Source organism: Pezoporus wallicus, unplaced genomic scaffold (genome assembly GCF_028554395.1).
Source record: "Pezoporus wallicus isolate ANWC-B61680 ecotype Strahan unplaced genomic scaffold, APGP_CSIRO_Pwel_v1 contig_13846, whole genome shotgun sequence".
NCBI classification, from domain to species: domain Eukaryota; kingdom Metazoa; phylum Chordata; class Aves; order Psittaciformes; family Psittacidae; genus Pezoporus; species Pezoporus wallicus.
In genome coordinates, this window is record NW_026635354.1 from 2,420 (window position 1) to 27,295 (window position 24,876).

The window sequence follows — 24,876 nt, forward strand, 5'->3', positions numbered from 1 at the left end:
CACGTGCTGACTGATGGCACCTCCGGCGGCCGGTGCTTCCCGTTCGCGGGAAGACGCGCCACCCGCCGCTCGCCGGGGCTCTAGTGTTCTCACTCCAACCGCGAGAGCGCGCTCTCCCTCTGAAGGAAACGGCTAATCCTGCCGCAGGCCACCCCCGGTCTGCTCCTCATCGCGGGCTAGCGGCGCCCGCCGGGACTACCTCGTACATATCCTGAGGGCACTGGGGCGTGTCCCGGCTGCCTGCCGCGGCGGGGCTGGGTGGGGGGCCGACCCCTCCGCCACTTACAGAACAGGTTCTCCCCGCCGCGCCCCTCTGCCGGCGAAGCCTCGGCCGTCATTGGGCAGCCCGGTCACGCCCGGCTCAGGCGGTGCTGTTCTCGCGAGAGTTGGCGGGTGTATGTGAAGGCTGCGGACGGAAGTAAGGTCTTTTTTAGTGGTGGCGCGGATCGGCGAGGATGAAGGTAGGGTTTGGGTTGTCGCCGGTTGGGGTTCGGGTGCTCCCCAGACACAAATGCCTCCGGTGTTATGTGTGGGGCCGCTGGTGGGGAGTGATGGTCCCTGGTGGTGGGGCTGGAGCGCCGCTGTGGGGCGGATGGGAGCGGATTGTCGGCGGGCTGACATGGCGGCCGCGCGGGCCTCGTTCTGTCAGTGGGGCTTCGGGCATGAGGCCGGGTTCCGGTGGCGGTCGGTACTGCTATGGCAAGGCTATTTCGTAGTAGCAGGCCTGCGCTGTTGGTGCTGGGGCCTGTCAGGGGGGCGCAGTGTGCGTCGGAGCTATGCCTGTGTCCAGCACAGGCCGTGCTCGAGCTGAGAGTGCCAGAAGGCGTCCCCGAGGCTGTGGGCTTTGCAGCGGCCCCTAAAAGACATAAGTAAGGAACCACCACGAGTGTCGCTCACCTTAGGTTGCTTATTTAATTTTCTGATGCAGTGTATGTTGTAATGGACTTGCAGAAGAAGAGGAAACTAGTTTCTGGTGCTGTGGTAAAGCCAGTTTTATTCTATGAATGAACAAGTAATGCCGTCCAGTGTGGCCAAGAACAGACCTGCCTGGCTGTCTTGAACACGATAGTGACAAGTTATGGCTAGTAAACATTCATGTAAGCAGTTGGGGAATTTCAGCTTTGAAATGCTAAGGTGAACCTGGCAGCAAAACTGTAATTTTTCTTTTAAAATGTTCCATGGGATGATTCAATCAAATGTGGGTTGGTTTTTTTTTGCTCTTTCTAGCTGAACATCTCTTTCCCAGCCACTGGCTGCCAGAAACTCATTGAAGTGGATGATGAGCGCAAGCTGAGAACATTCTATGAGAAGCGGATGGCCACAGAGGTTGCGGCTGATAATCTTGGCGAGGAGTGGAAGGTAAGCATAGAAGGATGTGTTGGATCTGTCTGTATTTGAGAACCTTAAATCATAGATTTTCTCCAGTATGCAGTTGTTTCAGTAGGGTGTTTGTGTGGTATGCGTTTAGCCAGTATGTTGAAAGTTTCTCTGGGTATATATACTGAATTTGGTGATCAGGCTAGTTTGTTCTTCTACTTTGATTTATCTAAATGTTGTTGTTTTTTTTTTTCAGTGTTGTGATTAGAATTTCTTGCTGCTTCTTTCAGTAATTTTTTGCTCTTCATTTAAGTGCTGTCTTGGTATTCAGAACAATTTAAATCTGTACTATAATACTGCTGATCCCTTCTTTACTGAACAAGTTTAAAATTGTCTTCATTGCATTTAAAGTGCTGCTGGTGCGTGGGGAAAAAGTATGTTGGGTCTAATGGGTGGGTGTAGAATATGTGAGTGTTAATATGGACAGTTCAGCTGAATTCAGGTAAGTTGATGTTTTGTATTGCCACCCCCAAAAAGAAGGCAATAAAAGCTTTGCTTCTCATTTTCCCATATATTCCTATTCAAGATACTCGCATTGTATGCAGATTTCTAGTTTGTGACAACAGGCTTTAGTTAGGTTTAGGATTAAGGATAAGCTAGACGATAATGGGCAAGCTTCAGTCTGGTGCACCTTAGACTAAACTTTGACTGGATAGAGTTTAATTTTTATATATATTTTTGTAGATAAGTAGAATAAATGTAAATTATGGTATACAAAAGTATTTTTCATATCTCTTGGGGCAATGTTGGTTAAAGAAGTTGTTTCCATTAGCAGTAACAGTTATTTTTCCTGAGTCATAGGCACAGTGCCCTGTTTTGAACAGGATCTTGTGATACAACTTCTTGTTGAATTAACAGAAATGTGTGAGCTACTACTGAGTGTGTTTCTGTGCTTTCATAGGGCTATGTTGTCCGAATCAGTGGGGGCAACGACAAACAAGGGTTCCCCATGAAGCAAGGTGTCCTGACTCATGGACGTGTTCGCCTTCTGCTCAGCAAGGGCCACTCCTGCTATCGCCCAAGAAGAACTGGAGAGAGAAAACGCAAATCTGTTCGTGGTTGCATTGTTGATGCCAACTTGAGTGTTCTGAACTTGGTCATTGTGAAAAAGGGTAAGAGGTAGAAGCAGGCATCTTGAAGGAATCTCCTTGCTAGTGGCTTTGGAGTTGTGTAGAAAGCAAATGGAGTCCCCACTTTAGAGTGTGAATGTAGCTTGAAATCCGCTCTGGATATTACATTTGTGTAATTTTAAAACTGGTCACTGCAATGCTTTTATTGCTGCCGGCAATGTGATTGCATTAAATTGGCAAAAGTGTACCACAGGGTGGTGCTATTAGTAGGTGAAACCAAAGGAGCATCTGGTATTATCTTGAATTTTTATGCATTTTAAACTTATAATTGAAATTCATTAATGAAGCAAGCGTTCAGTAGATGCAGAATTGTCACATTTAAACTTACGTTCTCAAAGGTGAAAAGGATATTCCTGGGCTGACAGACACCACTGTGCCCCGTCGCCTTGGTCCCAAGAGGGCTAGCAAAATCCGCAAGCTGTTCAACCTTTCGAAGGAGGATGATGTTCGCCAGTATGTTGTGAGGAAGCCTCTAAATAAAGAGGGTAAGAGCTCAAATTTTACAACTCTTTGGTTTCATGGCATTGTCTATAGAGAAGTGTCCAGCCTCTTGCATTGAATGAGGTACACTATAGTAGTAGATGCAGGAGTTGTAACTTCTGGATAAGAAGAGTGTGTTTGCTTCGTTTCTTCTACCCCTATCTGCCCCTTCTGTCTACTTTAGCAGTTTGTTTTTAAATATTGGATAAAATCTGGAGTAGTGTTTGCTCCAAATATTTATTTAGTTCTAAGAATAATAAAATAATTGCTATTAAGAGAAAGTTAAATATGAGGTGGAATGTTTGTGGAAGCATTTTTATGAGTGGAGGATAAAAGCAGTATATAGAGAAGATAATATTATTTTTTTTTCCCCCATTACTTATGGCAGCTTCTGAAACGAGCTTTTGTTGGTAGGGTACTGTGTTGCTTACTCTACCTATCTTGCAGTTCTCTGCATTTGGCTTCTTTGCATTTCATCAGGGAACTGAAAGGGTGAGGACATTAAGCAGAAGGGACATGATAAAGCTTAGGCACAGTGAAAGCTTGTTGGGTAAAAAGCTGCTGTTTTCTGTGTCAGAGGAACTGTTCTGTCTATGAAAGAATGTGACCAGGATGGACATCATACAGCTGTTTGTGACTAGTAGAAGTCAGGCAGCGCTGAGTAGTGAAATTTTACATATGGGTGTGATAGTGCATTTTGTTTGCTCATTATGGGCTACGTAGGTCTGTTTTAGAGATACGCATGTCAAGCCTATGTGGACCTGCAGAGAGCTTTTTAAAACTGAAAACATTATGGTTAGATACGAAAGCTACATGATGAGTTTCCATATTCTTAACCATTCTGATTCTGGGGGAGGGAATTAAAGACAGGCTTGCTGAGAAACTAGGAATTTTCACAAAAAATACTGGAAATTGGGGATGTAATAATGCTTCATTGCTGATAACAAATCATGAACATTAAGACTGTATTTTATAATTGATCATTTTTCCTGAAGATCTAACTCTGTATAAGCTGCTATAATATGTAGCATGCCAGATACTGTTTGCATAACAGTAAATGGAACTTGTAAGCTTGTTAGATGGGGCCTTTTTGGAAAATAATCTGCTGATCTGCAATGCTTTCTTAGGCAAGAAACCCAGAACCAAGGCTCCCAAGATCCAGCGACTAGTGACTCCTCGAGTTCTGCAGCACAAGCGCAGACGTATTGCCCTGAAGAAGCAGCGCACCCAGAAGAATAAGGAGGAGGCAGCAGAATATGCGAAGCTCTTAGCCAAGAGAATGAAGGTTCGTTTGCCCCATACAAATGAATATGATATATGGGATACCTCACAGAATCAAGGGATGTGATAAAGTTGATTGTTCACTTAGAGCTGCTTTGTACCTAGGGCATTTTGAATAGGAATACCTGAATATGAGTATAAACATTGCTGACCAAATGTTCTTTGAGCATTTTTCCCAGTCCAAGAATAGTAGAAATTTAATGCACCAATTAATTAATTGAGAATTTATTTTGAAGAAAAAACTCCGAGAGGTTAGAGCCTGTGAAGACAAGTTTTGCAGTAGCTGTTTGAGTGACTGCATGGAGAAACAGGATCCAGCAGTTGACCTAGATGGAAGATAATTTGGCAAGAAGCCATTTGTCTGGATGAGTTTGTTCTTGCACCAAAAACCATAGCAACTGGCAAAGCAATGTTGTTGGAATATTTGGCACAGTACTTGTGTTTTCACAACTTCTAGATGGAAACTGAGAGTAGGTAGACCTCTAGTATGCTGTGAACTCTGCATTAGTATTTCTACTGTGCTTTTGGGTACTAGTCCATGTTGTTTGAAGACATGGGTCTGTACAAATTTGTTTACCTGTAGAATTCTGAACTGTGAAGAGGGGAAACTCTTTTGCTTCATTGACTTAAGGAATCCATTCTGGTAGCTTCCTTCAAGTTGCATTTTTTCTTCATTTGTAGATGTTTTGAAGCACTTGGTTACTAAGACATTAAACATAATTTAATTCATGCTGCTTTGTTTTTCAGGAAGCCAAGGAGAAACGCCAGGAACAGATTGCAAAGAGACGCCGGCTTTCTTCATTGAGAGCTTCTACATCTAAGTCTGAGTCAAGTCAGAAGTAAAGATGTACGTGATATTGAAAATAAACCCTTTTGTGGTTAAGCTTCAGTATGAGACTTTTCAGTGCGTATTATTACTGGCTGACTCTTAAATATTTAGACTAAGGGTGGTAAAACATAAAGGCTGCAGGTGATTTTTTGGTAGGATTAAGTCAGTCACTAGAACAGATTCCCCAGGAAGTGGTCACAGCACCAGGCCTGTCAGAGTTCAGGGAGTGTCTGGATAATGCTTTGTCATATGGTTTAGTTTTAGGTAGTTCTGCGAGGAGTAGGGAGTTGGGTTTGATAGAATCATAGAATCAGCTAGGTTGGAAAAGAGCTTTTAAGGTCATCAAGTCCAGCCATTACCCTATCACTACCAAGTCCACCATTAAACCATGTCACTGAAGGCCTCATTTACAGATTTTTTTGAGCACTTCCAGGGATTCCACCGCTTCACTGGGCAGCCTGTTTGAATGCTTGATCACCCTCTAAGGTGAAGAAATTTTTCCTAATATCCAATCTAAACCTCCCCTGGTGCAGTTTGAGGCTGTTACCTCTTGTGCTATCACTTCTTACTTGGGAAAAGAGACCAGGCACCTCCTTGCTCATCTTCCTTAACAGGTAGTTGTAGAGAGAAATAACATCCCTCCTGAGACTCCTCCAGACTAAACAGCTCCTGTTCCCTCAGCCATTTATTATAGGACTTACTCTCCAAATCCCTTCACCAGATTTGTTGCCGTTCTCTGGACCCACTCCAGCACCTAAATGTCTTTCTTGTAGTGAGGGTCCCAGAACTGAAAACAGGATTCAAGGTGCAGCCTTGCCAGGGCCCAGTACATGGGGATGATCACTGCTCTGGTCCTGCTGGTTACGCTACTGCTGATACAGGCCAGGATGCTGTTGACCTTGGCTGCCTGGGCACAAGGTGGCTCATGTTCAGCTCCATCAATTAGTGCCGCCAGGTCTCTTTCTGCAGAGTAGCTTTCCAGCTGCTCTTGCCAATATCTGTAGCATTGCGTGATCCATATGGGTCCTTTCCAACTCAAAATACTTTCATAGAATCATAGAAAGGCTTGGGTTGCAAGGGACCTTAAAGCTCATCTGGTTCCAAACCCCTGCTAGTCAGTGACCCCTTCTACTAGACCTGGTTGCTCAAAGTCCAACCCAACCGGGCCTTGATCACTGCCAGAGGTGGGCATCCACAGCTTCTCTGGGCAACCTGTTCCAGTCTCACCACCCTCACAGTGAAGAATTTATTCCTAATACCTAATCCAAATTGCCCTCTTTCAGGTTAAGCCATTACTTGTCCTATCCCTACATGCCCTTGTAAAATGTCATGGATGAATCAAATCGCACATACACATAAAACTGTTGGGTTTGGGAGAGACCTCTGGAGATCGTCCCCCCTGCTAAAGCAGGTTCACCTAGAGCAGGTTGCACAGGATTGTGTACATGCAGGTTTTGAATATTTTCCAAAAAGGAGACTCCACAACTTCTGGGCAGCCTGTCCTAGTGCTCTGCCACCCTCAAAGTAAAGAAGTTCTTTATCATATTCAGATAGAAGCTCCTGTGTTACAGTTTGTGCCCGTTGCCGCTCATCCTGTTGGTGGGCACCACTGCAAAGTGTGGCCCCATCCTCTAGACACTGGCCCTGAAGATACTTGTGTGCATTGGTAAGATCCCCTCTCAGTTGTCTTCTGTAGGCTGAACAGGCACAGCCCTCTCAGCCTTTCCTCATCAGAGAGATGTTCCAGTCCTCTAATTGTCACTGTAACCCTTCACTCCAGTAGTTCCTTGTCTTGTACCTGGACACAGAAGGCACAGTAGTGTGGGAGGAACACATCCCACAACCTGTTGGTGTAGTGCTTTTCCTAATGGACCTCAGAATACCTCTGGCCTTGGCCACAAGGGCAAATGTTTTGCTCATTCACTACTTGTCCACCAGGACCCCCAGGTTCTCTCCCACAGAGCTACCTTCCAGCAGGTCAACCCCTAACCCATACTGGTGCATGTTATTTCTCCCCTAGTGCAGGATCCTGACCTTTGTTGAATCTTCATTAGGTTCCTTTCCACCTAGCTCTAGCCTGTCCAGGTTTTGCTGAATGGCAGTGCAGCTTTCTGGTATATCATCAATTCCTTCCCATTCTGTATCGGCAGCAAACACGCTGAGGGTACACTGTCCCTTCAACCAGGTCAGTGCTGAGTAAGTTAAGCTCATCAAGACTAGACTGAGTTCAGACCTCTGTGGTACAACGCTGGCCTATAGTTTCCTGCGTCCGCCATGTCCCTTTTGAAGGCTGGAGTGACACTGGTGTTCAGCCAGTCCTCAGAGACCTCTCCAGCTTGCTGTGACATTTAAGAAAAGGTGATGGAGTGGCTTTGCAATTACAGCAGCCAGCTCCCTCGGCACTTCTGGGTGCATTCTGTTAGTGGGTGTCAAGTTTGTCTTCTCATGTCATGTATTCAGACATGTGGATGAGATTCTCCCTCTTCCCAGCCTGCAGCTTTTCTCCTTTACAGAGAAAGTTTGTCTCTACGGAGCTGGGCAGAACTACCTCTAACAAGTAATGTGAGGGTAGCTCTGAGCATATGACGGATCCAGGCTTCCATAAGCTCGCTCCTGCTATCACCTTCTACCATCACATTCCCCCAGGTAAGTTTTCCCACCTGATTTTGGCACAAGAACCAACAGTTCCTTCCCAGCTAAAGCTTTAAACCAATCCTGTGTTCATGCTTCTTTAGGGATTCCTCAAATGCAAGTTTTTATTGCTGTCTCTCTGTTACACACTTCCTCCTCCAGCCTCCCCTCTCATAGGCCACATTAAAGGCAGCAAATTAGGAAGGCAATGTAGTATTTTTAGCAGGTGGCATTCCTAAAAAGACCACAGTGACAAAAGCATCCAGAGGAAGACAAGCAAAGTCATTGTAATGCTGGCAAGACTGTGAAAGTCCAAAAGACTGTTCATGAACTCGCTGCTTGAAAACAGGCCTGAGATATGATTTATTATGAATCTTTCCCACAAACTACCAGTCTGTGCTATGCATATCAGTTTCCCAGAGATACAAGTATTTGGGGTCTGGTATTCTTATTTTTACTAACAGATTAATAAACTGGCTGCCATACATGAGGGAGTGTGAAAAATATTCCATTGTGAAGGCCTGAAGCATTTGACAGTAACTGTCAGTTTCTACTGCTTAAAGTTCATGCCAGGCTCACCCCACTCCCCAACCCTGAAAAACAAAAAAATAAAGCCTGGAAGCCATGTGTAAACCTGCAGGTCTGTTCTGAGGCAGGAGGGCCACCAGTGTCTCCTGATAGCCAGGATGTGTCACTGAAAGCATCACTCTCTGTCCCCATTATAAAGTCACAAAGAAACCAGAACTCATGGGAAGTGATCTGTCAAGGTCAGCCACCAACCTGTTCCCACCCACTGGTCAACAACGCTCTTTGTGGGCAGCAGCTTTGTGGTCAGGAAGCCAGGGTCCATGGCTTCCCTGCAAACAAGATCTTCATGGATTCTGCCTCCCTGACCCTGGTTTTCAGTTCTTACCTCTGTTGGTTGTCAGGGCTTGCTTAAGGTGCCACACAGACATACTCTCACAACCCCGAGCACTGCAAGTGAATCGCATCTTTTCTCATCCTCTCTCCCTCCTCAACTGACTCCTGCTCTTTTCTATTATTCAGAAGTTGCTGAGGTACTATGACACAATTCCCCAAAAAGGTATTTGAAAGGCTTTGCTTTTGCCCAGCTATAGGCCGAATTTCCATTTACGATTAAATTCTGTCAAACAGGTAAGTTCCAATGGCAAAAAAGCTGAACAATTTTTACACAGGATGCATATGTATTTTATTTTGGGAAATACATTAAAAATTGCATCTTAGTCTAGGATATCTATACATAATTCAGCATATGCAGAGTGCCCTTTTAAACTCAAGAAATATTTGTCAAATGTACAAACATTTGTTAATCAAAGCACAGTAAATGGATGCCATTTTTCAACAGTTCGAAACAGTTGCTAAAATAGTGCAAATTTTATTGCATTAAACCTCCCAGCTCACTTAATTCATAATTTATTCACATGACATCCTTTCATCCTCATTACAATACAGTTTATTTTAAGCTCCTAAAAGGAGTTCAATGTGTTTCAAAAAAAACAGCAAACAATCCCTTTTATTTGCACCACTGATGCAGGCACTGAAAGACCATCCGTTTCTCTCCTCTTACGCATTACAATATACACAGCACAGTGGAATACAAATCTAGAGTCCAATTCAACCATTCAGTTTCAAGACTTTAACAGTTGCAGGTGTGTGTGTGTGTGTGTGTGTTTTGAAAAGGTCCATAATGAACAGCTGATATACAGAAGGCATTTTAAAGATTTTATTAGTTAAAAGAAAAAAAAAACTTTTCTTGAAAATGTGGAGTTATGTGAATAAGATGACCTGCTTACCATTTAATCAAGTTAATCTGCATTGAAATAATTGTTTAATTAAAAGTTTTAAAAAGATAAAACTATTAGGTGGATTCCTCAGTTACTTACATTTTAACATTTTTTTTTAAATATAATTTCTATGATCTAATTTAATATACGTTTTGAAAATATCCCCTATGTTGCAGTTATTCAAGGAAAGCAGTAAACTTCATGAAAAGTATACTCTTCTAGCTGCAGCAATACAAAAAGCCATTAATTCACAGTTAAAATGGAATAAAAATCACTCATTCACAAGTGCAACGTAGCTTGAGCATAACCAATGTGAAATTCCACTAGGAACAAGGCTAAATTACTTGCAAAACAAATTAATTTAGTTTGAAACCATATACTGAATAAAATATTTTCCATTAAAATTGCATTGTCTAAACTGGAGTCATAAAAAATGTGAATACAGAATATGAGTAACACAGAGATGCTTCTAATAACATGTAATAAAAGCTGGTACCTGTTACCAATACCACAGCCGCATCAGTCTCCTTTACCCATGAGGTTTTGAAAGATATCTTGGTAATGTGGCAGAATATAATATATAAACAAACCTTTGTCACTTAAGAATCCTGATTTAAAGCAAACCAAAACCTGTAAGACTCCATTTGATGTTTTAATTCTACAAAAAGAAACCCAGATATTTTGATAAACTAGAACATAAACTATTGGTAACTTTTATAGTTGGGTGAAAGATGTAATCTTCTCAGCATAACTGACTGCAGTTCAGCATCTTTAACGCAACAATTCAAGGAAGCTTCTCTGTGATAATTATTATTCCAACACAAACTCTCCAAGTTTTTGGGCTTACTTGAAATTCATTAAGTTTACATCCATGTATGCAATGTTTGGTTTAAACCCTCGTTTTCTGCACACACTGCTGGCTTTGAAGTTACTACTGATCTGCAACCTTTTTCTTCATGTGAGAATTCCAAAATGCACACAGAAAACCATCACCTGAGCACTGGCTTTGATGCTACTACAAAGAGTATGTGGAGGCAAGAGCTTCGCAAGTGAGCAACATGCTCCTGTTTCTGCTTACACCAAGAGGAAAACAGAACCAAGATCAAGCTTATCCCTCTTTCACAACACTTTGTACGCCTCATTCATGCATTATGGATTCAGATAAGTTTGGATTACTAGGAGTGGAGTGTCCACTAATTTTGAGCATTCATAGGTAGCTAAGTCATTCCTATGTAGCCCAAGAAGTTCATGCTATTTACTAGCAGAGAAGAACTTCCTATGCCTTCAGAGTGCAATTTTCAGAAAGACAAAAGTGTTTGCAACGCACTCACAAAAAAAGTTTGTTTATTTTTTGGCCAGATTTTTGACCATGTGACTATTTAGCCATGATATGCATTTTATGCCCTGCCCTTCTCTTACGCACACTCACGGTTCTTTCAGCATTCAGATTAGGGAAGCCTACATCTCTGAAAGTTTGTGTAGGAAAACCTGCACTCTCTCTCTGTTTGTAGTAGACCCAAAAGGCAAAGGAAGAACAGGGAGTGCCATCATGTATTTGTAAGGAAAGAAAGCAACTACGAAAAAAATAGTCAGTTCTTAATTCCCTTCAAATTTTTGTGAACTTCCACCCCCCCCCCCGTTGAAAATTTAACAAACAAACTGCATTCAGAGATCTTCCTTTTCATTTGAACTACAGATTTTATTCAAGAACCAGCTGATTAGTTAGCTATTAAAACTAGGCATTAAAAAAATCCAAATTATAAAGAGTAAGCACTTTTGTCATTCTATATTAACGAGTTAATTACAGTAGGCAGATTAAAGAGTTCAAGTAATTACATGCAGGACTTCTACTACTCTGAAATCCAGGTACATACACAAGGAATAGAAATTAATTTGTAGTGTATAGAAATGCCAGTATGAAGGAACGAATCAAAGCAAGTTCAATCCTGCAGTTGTCTTGTTCCCTTCAGGCTTTAGTTTGTGGGGTTTTTTTGTTGTTGTTGTGTTGGGGCAGGAGGGGCAGTTGTTGGTTTGGTTTTTGGTTTTTGTTTTGTTTAGTGTACATACCTGTGGAAAGTCTAACATTTAGCACTAGATGCTATGACACAACCTGCTTTGCTGTTTCTACAACCCTACTGCCCGAATAATCTGTATTTTCAGCTACGGATGGGAAGGTTGTTTTGAAATCAAAGTGATCTCTTACAGGATCCAGTTTATAATAATGTTATTTACAATGGTTTAAAAAAATTTGGATGTCACCAATTACTTCAAACAGCACTCACTGCACAGTTTTTCTTTGTAATTTAATGAGCCAGGAGAAGTTAAGGATAGCTAAAATCTGATTCTTTGAATAATCACACGATCTGTCCATTTAACACTTAACTGTCTTTGTATAGCTGTACATTTAAGATAAGTATAGAACAATACAGGAAAATTTGCTGGTTTGATTTGTATAAGAATTAAGTTGTTTGGATGAATGCTTCACACAGACTTTTATCTTGAAAGGATGGAACTGTGTGTGTCAATTATGTAATTGAAGAAGAGAGAAAAATACGAAGAATTAAGCTCTACACTTCCATTGTGATGCAGATCAGATACCTGCAGGCAACCATGCATAAACCCAAAGAATACAGGATGAAAAAAAACAAACCGAACCCCCCCCCAAAAAAAAACAAAGTCACCATGTGCTTTCTTGCTTTTAATTGTTAAGAAAGCACAATATTTTCATTAGGAAAGAATCTGTCCAGATAATATCCCCATATAAACTCTGGATCAGCACTTTTAGACAAATTACAAAGAAATCAGTCTATGACACAAATGTATTTTGTTATGAATAGTGCAAATCCTTTGTGTAGCCTCATGAAAAAACAAGAGTTAGCTTTCTTGTTTCATGTAAAAGCTCTTGCAGACATATCTTCATCCCTCATCATTTTAAGAGAGTAATATGAAGTAAATACATTCATACTGAGACGCAACTACAGTTTTAGCTATGCTCTTTTAACAAGCTACAAACCTTACTTTTAATTTCACCAGAAAAGCCATACTATTAAATTTCACAAAAAAAAAAAAAAATTGGAATCAACCTTATCCTATTCCTCAAGTAATAGAAACACTGAAATTGTTAATCAGCATCCAGGCTCTTGCCAAGTCTATGACTACTAGAGTCAGTTAGAATGTGAGGTGAGGAAGTGTCTTATCTACTAGAAGCAATCCAAAAGACGGATTCATCTTTCCAGATCATACACTCAAGCACTTCATTTGTGCTAATATATACCTTGAAGACCACATTTCTAAATACATTTTAATTGAAATTTTGGATTTGGACTATCTCAGTGCAAAATAATTAACCCACAGGCTTGTATAAAACCATGAAAAAAGGTGATAGAAGAATTCAAGGAAAAGATACCTTTTAAGCACACATGCATACAGTATAGAGCGTAATATTTTTTCAGACATCATCTGTTTAACAAACCCTGTATGTATTCTAATGCCATTTTAAAGCTTCCTAAAAAAAGTTTTTAGAAAGCCATCCATTTCTGAGCTGCTTCGTGTAGAAGCCCATCATTCTCTTGGAGAAAGCAGCAGCATGCTCATAGGATCTTTAATGTGTCAGATAGAGAATACAGAAAAACTGAGTGGTTTTTACAACTGCAGACATACATTATGAAAACGTCAGCCAAAGATAATTTAGAATACTGGGACATGGGTCAGGAAAAGGGTAGCAATTTTAGGTGCTGTGATCTGACAAAAGCAACTGCATTGCAATTTCCAATGCAAGGACTCAAGTATTTACATTCATACATACATACTGCACACTAATAAAAAAATCTTTAGGAAAAGGCTATTTTATAGTATTAGTGAAGAACCTAAGTATTCTGTGGCAGGAAAAGTAGTTCATTAAAACACATAAATATTGATGGCTCTTAAGTCAGCAACTTAAGAGTCTGTTCTATCATCACCTTTTTGAACAACTTCATGTTGTGGGAGAAGGATCTGAGGAAGGACAAAAAGTATATACAGTGAAAAAAAGCAGATCAATCACTGAAACCAACTCACCCCATTAACATAGTTTAAAAACATTTTAACATACTTTACACTCTGTTTTGTGAGATGAAAGACAAAAATGTATGATTTATCTCAAGGAAATTGCTTTGACAAATTGCTCAGTTATCACCTTTTGGGATTGAAAGTGTACGTATCATCATGCTCCTGGTTTGTTCCCCTCTACTTTTGCCACACCGAAGTTTAGTGCATCTTCCTCATTTTTATATTAAAGGTGCTCCAAAGCACTTCCTACAACATTCAACTCTGATGCTTGGTGGAGCATCTATTTTGTGCATCTTTTCAAGAACTTCCTTTGGTAGATTTTTATATGCAATTCTGTATTCGCTATCAAAAACCTCTGAAATAGAAAAGCATAGTTGAAGTTATTGAAGAAACCCTGTAGAGCACCCACTCTGTTCCTATAAAATCCTTTTGATGATTTTTATCTAATAACAACATTAATTATCTTGACTAGACACCCTTTTTTTTTTTTTCCAAGTTCTCTCAGAGAACCTGAAAAGTTTCTTCACGTTGGATCATCACAACACATCACAGTGGATGCCCATTACTTCTACTGCAGTTCAGTTTGCCTGTTCCCAGGGTATTTCCCCTGTCATATCCCATAAAGAAGTCCCTTTGCCTGCATAGTACCAAATAAAAGTCAGGGTGGAGGAGATCAGTAAGAGATGAGCATTCAGATGGCTAGATGACATATGCCTAACATGTAGGTCAGAGAAAGATGGACAAAACTCGGAACATGTTTTCAGACACAAGGAATTAAAGCTTCAAGCTAACAAATTTTGTTTAAAACAGCTGATTACTAGTTTCAAATTAACACCCCATCTGAATTACTTTTCTATAAAAGCAACACCTTCTTGAAGAGTAACAGCATAGTACTTTGCACTAAAATACAGCAATTGAAAAGCTACTTAGAAACTCATGGTTGAATATATACACTAGTTTCCACATAAAGTATTCATGTATTTTAGAAACAGACATATGCATTTCACAGTATTTTTTAACTTACCGATGTCAATGTTCTCTCTTCCAAGAGACACCAGAGAGAGGAAAAGAATTTCTCTGTAAAAACTCCTAGGAAATATTTTGAAGGGGAAGTCAATGAAAGCACCACCTATCGTAAGTTTACAAAGTCAATGTTGAAGATGCTAACCTTTTATTGTATAGTTTCTGCAACTGTTCTGTTACTATTTCTTGTGCAGAGAGTGACTGATCTACATGACTGTTAGCTTAAGATTTCCTCGTGCCTGAGTATTTTTCCTTAACACATGAAGATACAGTATTGTCAGATCCCAGCATCTAAGTTTTCTATGAAAAATCCCTCTCTCAAATGTGCCATAAAAATTCCAGAAAAATGATAAATACAGAATTAAGCACCACTTATTTAACTTATTCCTGCCTGAGGGTGAAGTAAAGGGAGCAGAAGTATTTCAGATCACCCATATTTTGGTTCTTTTTTTTGTTTCAGAATGTCACGATATATCTCAGAACTGAGTATCACTAAACAATGGTATATTAACTTTTTTCCTCATGGAACTCATGAAGATTCTTCTGAGGGCAGATTACTGCTTTTTTTTTTTTTTTTTTTTAGTAACTACAAACCACAGAAGCAGAGATGACCTAGCATGATAAACTTCGAATACATCTTATATTTCCTGTAATTTAATTCAGAGGCTTGCTTTTTAACAAAGCCCTCTCTGAATTGTAGTGCAGATGGCAAATTGTACAGTAGAAGCGTTATTTACATGTCTCCCTTTATTTGTGGATCATACTGTATACACTTTCTAAGCCAGTACTCCAGGTTGCTAGAATTCCAATAGTTATAACCAGGTAGTTTGGAGAATATTCCAGACACTGCAACAGGGTACTGCACACTTACATTTATCAATTTTCTAGATCTGGAGCAGCACCAAAAAAATCGGCATCGTCAGTATATGTGTTTTTCTCATTAATTCATAAAATGTCCATTTTGATCAAGGAACTTATTTATTCATTCGATTTGGATGAGTTATGCATCTAACCACAGAATGCATTTGTTTGTAATCATGGGCATAAACAAATACACACAGTGTTTGGTGAACACAAAATAAAACAATATTGCGAGACATCCTTACAGAATTCTCATTATTAAGTGCATATGGTCTGATCTTACTTAACTTTGAGTGGGGAGAAAATAAGAAGAGATTACCCCTTTACCTCTGTCGTTTCACATCTGGCTTAACTTTCTGTAGCAGCAGGTTGATTGGTTTAACAACATTATTGTGTTGAATACTTAGTTTAATGTTCTCCAGCAAAGTGCTTATTGCCTGCTGATCTTCTGCCAGTGTGGAGGGTCTCTTTTCAGAAGAATCTGGGAAACACAACCATATAGACTATTAAACATTAAAAATCTCATATATTTTCACTTTAATAAGAAGAAGGTATTTCAGAAAGTAAGATAAATATTCAGAACCTCTACTCAATCTACAGAAATCTGTCACAATGGAAACGTTTTGTCTGCTTATGGTCTCTATTCCACCACAAAAGTTACTGGATGCATCAACTACCCATGTGCAAGCACTTTCAACGTGACAGAGAGATATAAGAGACTGAAGAGTATCCAGCATCAGAGGCTAGCTGTGATGGTTTGCTAGCTCAGACTTATGGCTCTACTTCAGTTTCAGATACTAAGTTCACGAAGGTTATTTTTACACAATGGAAAAGAAGTAGAACAAAAGAAAACACCATCATATTTCTTATCAAAGAAACTTTTCTCATCAAAGAGCACAGACTGAGAAGTCTATGTCAACAATGTTTTTTTTGCTGATCAGAAGTAATGAAATCCCAAGTTCTCATGAGCAGTCTGCCTGTTTTTTCTTCAAATCAAGTTATGGTAGACAAAGGCTTTTTTTGATGTTACTTTCTGACAGCCAAGTAGCCCGCCAAATGTACATATTAATGGGACTTGTTACCTTTCATTCAGTTATAGAAACACAAGATAATTCGTCTTTTTCATGTCTGCATAGATATAACTACATAATGCAGTTAAACATTGAAATCAGGTGAAGATTACTTAGCCTCACATTTACAGCAAATCTTCCTACCCTATTTATAGCCATATGACATATAAAGAATAGATAACATACCTTTTTACACAGATTAGTAAAATACTTTCATAATTTGACACTGAGACTATGTTAAGTACCTCAGGGATTGCAGATGCCTTACACACTAAGAAAGCTTTCCAACTTGACGGGCTGTGTACACTTCAGACGATACAAAACACAGGCTTTTTTTCCACAGCTTCTCCTCCCTCTGCTTTCTGTAACATTTGTTTTACTTACTGAGATTTCTCCAAGATATATAGAGGGGCTCCCCCGGCTCTTGGTGGAGGTTGATATTGTCCCACAGAAGATGGATGTATACTAGCTTGCTATCTTGAGCAAGAGATGTCAAAGGAAGCTAAAAAAACACGAAGGGAAAAAAGTTTTTCTAACATCAGTATACTCCCATTATTTAAAAAATTGCTCTTTCATGAAGGTTTACTTTATTCATCTTGAATCCATCAAACAGGAACAGTTGATGTCTTCTAGAGATAAATTCACTCAATCAGAGCAAAATCACAACTACTGCAACATTTAATTGCCTTTTCTGGTTTAGCCTAATGTACGAAGACCATTCAGTTTTCTACAGAAAAATTTTCTATATCTGAAAAAAATTTGAATGAGCATGTATTAAAAAATGGGTTTTGTGCACTAAGGATGTTACTTAATTTGTACCGTTTATCATGCCATACTGTAGTATTTTTTAACCTGACTAAGACCTGTTATGCATGTCCTTGTGTTGATCTTTCCAACATGCAGGAAGAATTTGTATGAACCATTTGCTGCCATTAAAATATATGGTACTCAAAACATTAGACGCATAATTATTTTATAAAAGTAAGTGCCTTTAGAATCTCTAATACAGTAAGGCTTAGTGGGAAAGAAAAATTTACCACTAATGTGTCAATTCAAAGAAGCAGTTACAGATATTAAGCTCCATCTTCTGCTTTACCCTGCTAATGCATTCTATTTAGTCAGTATGCTTTAGATTTCACTAGTATTGGTCTTCAACTACATTTTCTGGAAAATTGTTCTTGATTCCAGGGTTCTGGGTTTTTTTGAAAATTGAGGGAGAGAATTTTAAAATTTCAGTGCATACAAGTAGATAGGAAAATACTACTTTTTTTGCATGCATGCTTGTAAATCTGCTAATTACATACACAAATCCTATAGGTTTCCCTTAAAATGGAAAAAGCAAAATACTCAAAAGATAGCATCCATTCTATGTTCTTTTGTTCCATTCATATAGTACTGAAACTCAGCGGACTTTGAATAGCAAAACCTATTAGTGGAAAAGAACAAAAAATATTGACTAATAACGTTAAAGGTTTATATACTGAAGTACACAACCCATACTATGTGGATTTCAATGCATTGCTATTTGTGAGTTCTCAACAGATACATCTTGTTTCCTTCCATGCATCACCTTCTCTTTAATGAATCTTAGTCTCTGGCTTTTTAGAAGAGAATGGCTTGACTAGAATTTGAATGCTGTTTTCACCCATCCTATTTTAAGATTCCTTGTGGAAAACATACCTTTCTACTTATATTATAAAACCCAGGAAACTAGATCCAAGCTACTCAGGTATTACTTAACTATTTTTTTTGAACCAAACTCTCAAATGTAGCTTCTCCTAACATCTGCAGCTCTAATAGGAAGAAGCCACTTACCTGCACTCCATCATTACAGTGTTCAGATGTTAAAATGAGTCCAGGTAAGTTGCTAGGCAGATCCAACCGTCGGAAATACCAAACTAGGTTCCAGAAAATTATGGGGTGTTGATTGATGAATTTGGATGTATGAATTACTTGCTCTCCCTCATTTTCCAACAGTGATTCAAGCTCCTTATGCAGTACCAAAGGGCTCAAGTAGGGCACAGATACAGGGAGAGGATTAGGTCTTTTTACTAGAGGACCCTAAAAACAGAACAACACACACAAAAGGAAACTGTGGGGTTTTACAGAATCAAAGGATTTTCTTCCAGAAATACTCTTCAGGATTACTTGCCCTGGAAATCACTCATTGCAGAGTTTATTTTTGTATTTGGAAGAAACATCTGGAAGTACCGAACACACAATAACTTCAATAGCATCAACAGTTGTGATGATTGAGGTGTTTATTAACTTTAAAGAACAATCACCTAAGCTCTCGCTGTTATGTGAAAAGGAGAAAATGCTAATTTGTTATAGTTTGTTCACGACTGTGCAGTTTCAAGCTGTATAAGCTGGTGGCAATATAGATTGTGGAAACATAGAAATATAATTACATCAGCTGTGGAACTGAACCATGTATTCACATGTTAAAGACAGCTTCCTGCCAATAAAAAACACCAGAAAGAGAAGAAACACTTCGTTTCATATGCAATAACAATGTAACAGTCTCAATACTGCCTCTTACCTTATCCACTCAAGAGGTAAGCCTAATAGAACAGATAGGAAGAGTGTAAGTAAATGCTTGGGAAAGGAACAAACTTTCAATCTTGCAACTGTGTACTGCTTGTACTATTGCGTTCAGTCTGCTGTAGAAGTTGGGTTATTTTTAAAAAAAACTTCCAGTCTTAGAAAGACAAAGACTTCATTCTGCTAGAGAGAACATTTCAATCAAGCAGCACCATTTGTACAATGTACTAACCCCCCCCCCAATTTTAGATTAACTGAACCAAGATTTTAATTTTTATTTTTTTTGATCGTTAAGAATGTGAAAATATGCCTGGCCATTTCCATTCCCCAAATGGACAGGAATGATAGGAATAGAACATTATGTATTGTTCACTGCACTGTTTTTTGCTGTCAACTGAATGTGCAGCTTCTAGACTTACCACAACTTCCTGCAGACTGTTTGGAAGACTAACTGTTGAAATTCCATGAGATGGTCTCTGGGAAAGATCAATATTTTGCAGTGGACCTCCAACACTGTGGCTCCGAGTCAAGGACACTCCCCTTTTTGGTGGATTATTGGAAGATGTCTTCAGGGTTCTGGGATCTTTACTGTGTTCTTCTCCCACATCACTGGATTTTGAAAGAGAATATGCTAACATGAAACTATTCATCATTCCTATGGCAACGGGAAAGAAGAGGAGAAAGGCTGCCAAGTGAGTATCACAAGCCAAGTTTCTCTATTAATAGGGAATCATATTTGACCTGTTAGCTCCACAGTATACAGAACAGTATAACAATCCTTCCAGAAAAGCAGCTAAGTAGAACCTAAGACATGAATCTGAATCGCAGTTTTGTATAGGTACCATTGCTCTGGTACAGCTCTACCTTGCTTAGAAAAACAGCAGTGCAGTTTTGTCAACACACAAAGACAATCTTGTTCTGATTATGTTCATTTTTACTTCCTCATTCCCTTTGTTTACTTTCTCTAAGTGTCATAAGTAGAGCAACTGTTATATGACTTAGTACCTATTGCAACATAATGTTAACAAATTCCAGCAAAAAGGTCACAATTCATAGCAGCCCTATTTCAGTTCTTCCCTCTTCCAACTTTAAACTTTCTTAATGCTTCCTCCCTCATACTGTTTCAAAAGTAGTAGCATTATTTTCTGAGTTTCAATTTTACACCAGTATTGTTTGTCATAGAATGTATGCTTTGTACAAGTGTCAAGGGTCCAAGGCTTTTCTCTCAAAATAGAATGTTTCAGCAAATGGACTTATTTTTCCCCATAATGCACTGTCCTTCTTGTTAAATTCTAAACACAAGGAAAGGAGAAGAAATTCTTATATTTATGTCTCTAAAAGGTGTGTTTTAACAATACCTATTTTACCTATTAATTATTAGAAGATGAACCTGAAGATTTATTTCTAGAGTTGTATCTCTAATACTCACTCACTTAGAGGAACCAGTTACTTCAAATTGATAAAAGCATGCAAAAAGAATAAGAGAAAACAGATGATCATCAAGTTACTTTGTAACTTGTGCTTTACCATACTTGGTCCATAAGTCGATCTTCACTTTAAAGCAGAGGAGAAATAATGTGTTGATACATTTCTGACAGAACTAAACCCTTGTTTTACCTACCTCTGCTCAACTACAGAGCTAGTTTCTTCAGCTATGGTGTGGCTGGACTGTGGGTGATCTGAAAAACTGATCAAGTCAGCAACAGCTGGACTGGACAACAGCTTCTGCTCCAGGGGGTCCGTGGTTAATGGAAGGGTGCCACTCTGTAAACTATCTCCCGAAGTACTTTGCTTCAGGAAAAAGCTAAGTTACAACAGGAATGGGAGGGAAGAGAAATAGCAAGAACAAGATTTAAGCATAAAGTCATTAAAAAAGTTATGAATCTCTACCTTTACTTTCAAAAAGTAGTAAAAATAAGGAAACACAACATTAAAAGCTTGACCACTGTAACTTATATAGGCAGAGTAAACAAACACAAAGTAAACAAACACAGAGATTTGATATGCAAAAGAAGAAATCCTATGCTGTAAGTCATTAGTGACCTTCATTTATCATGGTTCCCCATCAACAATATATCAACAGCTGACACATCACTGAAAATTGCTGTTGCTGTAAAGTGACATTACTGACTAGAGACTATACACCATTATAGGTACAAGACAGCAGGAATGTGTCATGCTTCGCTAAGTTTCAGCATTAGAGAACACTAATGAAAGCTCTGTTTCACAATAATAACTACTACAGTGAGAATCCATTTTAAATTACCTTAAAGTAAGTTGCAGCCTTCACAGTGCAATTAAAAAAGGTAAAAATAGTAAGCAGAGAAGCTTAAACTGGAGAACTACTGGAGAAACAATAAGCTGCAGCATCTGTAACTAAAAGCTGCTAATAAATTTAATTTGGGTGCAATTCTTTGCTGACAGATTTAAAAACTACTTTATATGCTTTTAAAGTTCATGATCCATTAGCTTTATTTTAAAAGCTAAACAAAACCAGATCTATACCTTCCGTACAGTTAGGCTTAGAAAGAAAATACAAAAAGAAAAAGTGGTAAAAGGCAACTGATTCTTTGCTTTTTGGCTATTTTACAATGAAATGCAATAGTGTACATGACTTACAACTTCCTTCACGACCGTCAAACAGGCAGACATTCTTGCAACCATCTAGACAAAAATACTGGAAAAGATAACTAAGATCCTTTTGGAAAAAAATATAACCTTGTCCAAGTGAAAAGGCAGAAAAAGAGTACGCATAAAACCCACTAACCTGGCAGAGCCACGTAGGTCTTTAAATTCAATATTAAGTAAAGGTAAGAAGATACTTTTACAGAAAGGACAGGTAGTGTTCAAGTTTGAATCATCAGCTGTCCATCCAGCCATAATTTCTTCATCATAAACCAAAGCACCACAAGCTCTACATTGAGAGCAGCTAGACATCAATACCTAAAACAGCAAAGAATTAATACTATCAATCTTGTTTCAGGGTTTTTTAATAATTGGCTTTATAGGCTTAGTGTCCACAGGAGTTTAACAGGTATCAGAATGCCAGCTGGGAGACATGAGTTCATCACTGCTTACCGACCATACTTGAGTTATCCTGCCAGCATAAGTTTTACCTATGAAATGCAAATACTAATAATTTATTTTTGTTTGTTATTTTCAGACCTGGAAGAAACATTACCCTGAAATGCTACAAATTTAGTATTTGCAAATGTTCACTCCTACGAAGCCTCCAGTGTATATATGAATTGCTTTCAATTCTATAAGTGATTGTATGTCTGCTTCTACAAAAAAGAAAACAAAAAATCCTACAAACAAACTAATCGAACACAAAAGAAACATTTATAGTGATGTGGTAGACTTTGGCTGCATAAGTTTATTAATCTTACCTCCATCGCGTAGTTCTGGAAAATGCTGGATAGGCTAGTATTATGTGAAGAGCTTTGCTCTGACTTCTCAGAATCTTGAATTTTCATACTTCTTGGCAATGAAACTTCACCTGCACAGAAAGAGCCATTTGGGTTTTATATTCAAGGAAAGAGAATTCACCTGTTCCCAAAGAAAATAATTTCCATACGACCAAGACAGAAAATTGTACCAGAAGATCTTCAAAATATGTGTAGCTCTGTAACTTCACTGATATAATTACAATATCAATAAATATCATTTTTGTGTTTAACATTTAGAAGTTATTTTTGTCTAACACAATATATCACACACTGGTAAAAGGAAAGAACAAAGAAAGAATGGAGAAAGGCAAACAGTAAGACTGCTCAATACATATCCTTTTAAAAGCTGCTCAACATTTCTTGAATGATACATCCATGTGTAAATAACAAAGAGAAGAATTGTACCAGGGAAGACACATAATACCAAATATGCCATTACTGTGCTTAAGTTACCGCTGGCTAACATTGCAGTAAAACAAACAATCTTTCTTTGGTAAGGTTGGGTTTTAGGGTTATGAGCTTTGCCCAGGAGGGAAAAAGGAACTGGAATATATTTACCAGAAGGAAATGGTTGGAATCAGGTTTAGAAAGCAAAACTATTAGTATTACTTCCTCTGACAATCCCAAACTTCCCTATTTAAAAAAAAAAATAAATCACTCTCTAAAGAAAGCTCCTCTGCTTCTTCCGCTAAAGTTCATGCTTGTGAAAAAATTTTACATATTCTGTTGACAGCTGCCACTCTTCATAGTTAGTTCTTATAACCCTCCTAACTAACTGGAACTAGAAGATAATCATGTCAGGGTTTTGCTAGGTAAGGCCAGCTTATCTCCATTCCACAACATAGTTCTTCCTCTCTTGATGCACATGGCTTTATGATATTCACATCATTAAAGTATTGCAAAGAAAGGTAAACCAAACCTACAGATCTGTAGGTTCAGCACACATCTTTTTCTCAAAATAAGAACCACATCTGAACTTGAAATTATTAGATTTACTTCATGCAGTTTTAGAACTTTGGGGAGGTAGGGAAGGGCAATTTAGCAATAGGCATATATATTAATCTATTTACCTTCACAACTTCAAATCAAGTATGCATTCATTACCTCCCATTCAACAGTAAAACTTAAGAATTTTTTGTGTGTGTTGCTTTGGGTTTCTTGGCCCTTGGGGCTGTGGAGTTGGTTTTGTTTATTTTTTATTTCCACCTCCCCCCACTGAAAGATCTGCCTCTGTTAGTTATGCAACTATTTGCAGTTTTGCAGTTCTTGGACACTGCTTTGCTTTTCTGTATTAGTATTTCAAGAACCTTCAGGATATTTGACTTTCCATGACTGAGCACATGCTCCTAGCTAGCAATCTTCCTATCACACATACAGAAGTATTTTTACAGTTAAATCACTGCGTTTTTTTATCAACTTTTTAAACATTCAATGAAGAGAAGCATTAGCTATTTGCTATTGCAAGACGGAAGTTTAGAACGGAAGTACAAATTTGCTTGTAATTCAGGGTTTTAAATAATTTCAAATTACCATAGCTTCCATTGTTATGAATCATTTCACACATATCAGTTTTCCCTGTTTGTTACATTATAAACAAATTATGATGGGAAAACCGAACAAACAAACAAACAAACAACCCAAACAAAAAAACCCAATCTCACGTGCACTGTAATGCTGTCTTCCTGCATCTCCACTGCTACTGCTACTGCCAAGACTAGTAGTGCTTTGTGCAAGCTCATTTGTAATGAGCCCTGGGACGCCAGTTCTTGATGTCAGATTATCTCCCAAAATATTATCTTCAAAACCAGCAGGGAAATTAAAGTCCAGTCGATTGTTTTCTTCCTTTAATACAAAAAGAAGAAAAATAGTATTCCAGATCAATTATTTGACTTCCATTTTTATCCTAATAAATAAAGAATTAAAGTAGCAGATTAAGATGAAAACCCCATGTAAAAAAATTCTTACATTTAAGATAAATCTATGCAACCTCAAAAAGAAGAGATATTGAACAAACCACAAGGATACTGGAAAAATGAAAGGCTTCATGAACAAAAATACTTGGCTGAAGATCAAACTGAGTGACAAAGACACTGAAATATAAATGTCTTTATTACAAGAGAAACAGAAAAAAATGATGCAAAAATTTTGATTTGGCAAACATTACTCAAAATTAAGAAATTATCAGAAAAAAAGGAATTATCAGAAAAAAAATTCAGAAAGTGAAATTTTCAGAATTAAAAACAGGAATGAAATGTATCAGCTGAAATGATGCAGCAATAACACAGTCACTAAGCCACAAGATGCAATGAAGTATGAAAATTAGGATATTAAAAATGAAAAGTTGCAGAA

General features: G+C 38.6%; 2 protein-coding genes across 8 annotated transcripts in view; one reads left to right on the forward strand and one right to left on the reverse strand.

Moving 5' to 3' along the window:
- Positions 1 to 304: 304 nt before the first annotated feature.
- Positions 305 to 5,157, forward strand: RPS6 (ribosomal protein S6). The gene is made up of 6 exons (XM_057420141.1): positions 305 to 461; positions 1,228 to 1,359; positions 2,279 to 2,489; positions 2,846 to 2,992; positions 4,115 to 4,272; positions 5,016 to 5,157. The coding sequence occupies exons 1-6, from the start codon at positions 456 to 458 to the stop codon at positions 5,109 to 5,111; spliced, it is 750 nt and encodes a 249-aa protein (XP_057276124.1). The 5' UTR covers positions 305 to 455; the 3' UTR covers positions 5,112 to 5,157.
- Positions 5,158 to 12,588: 7,431 nt separating this feature from the next.
- DENND4C (DENN domain containing 4C) overlaps positions 12,589 to 24,876 on the reverse strand; it is a 75,541-nt gene continuing 63,253 nt past the window's right edge. For 6 of the 7 annotated variants that reach the window (XM_057420212.1, XM_057420204.1, XM_057420168.1 and 3 more), the window contains 10 exons: positions 24,189 to 24,365; positions 22,468 to 22,577; positions 21,846 to 22,021; positions 20,700 to 20,882; positions 19,498 to 19,687; positions 18,350 to 18,595; positions 16,919 to 17,036; positions 15,792 to 15,945; positions 14,605 to 14,669; positions 12,589 to 13,935 (listed from right to left, as the gene is read on the reverse strand). In XM_057420212.1, the coding sequence (XP_057276195.1) occupies positions 13,799 to 13,935; positions 14,605 to 14,669; positions 15,792 to 15,945; positions 16,919 to 17,036; positions 18,350 to 18,595; positions 19,498 to 19,687; positions 20,700 to 20,882; positions 21,846 to 22,021; positions 22,468 to 22,577; positions 24,189 to 24,365 (1,556 nt within the window). In that variant the 3' untranslated portion in view covers positions 12,589 to 13,798. Of the gene's footprint in view, positions 13,936 to 14,604; positions 14,670 to 15,791; positions 15,946 to 16,918; positions 17,037 to 18,349; positions 18,596 to 19,497; positions 19,688 to 20,699; positions 20,883 to 21,845; positions 22,022 to 22,467; positions 22,578 to 24,188; positions 24,370 to 24,876 lie in introns of all 7 variants that reach the window. The other variant, XM_057420178.1, reaches the window with a different exon arrangement.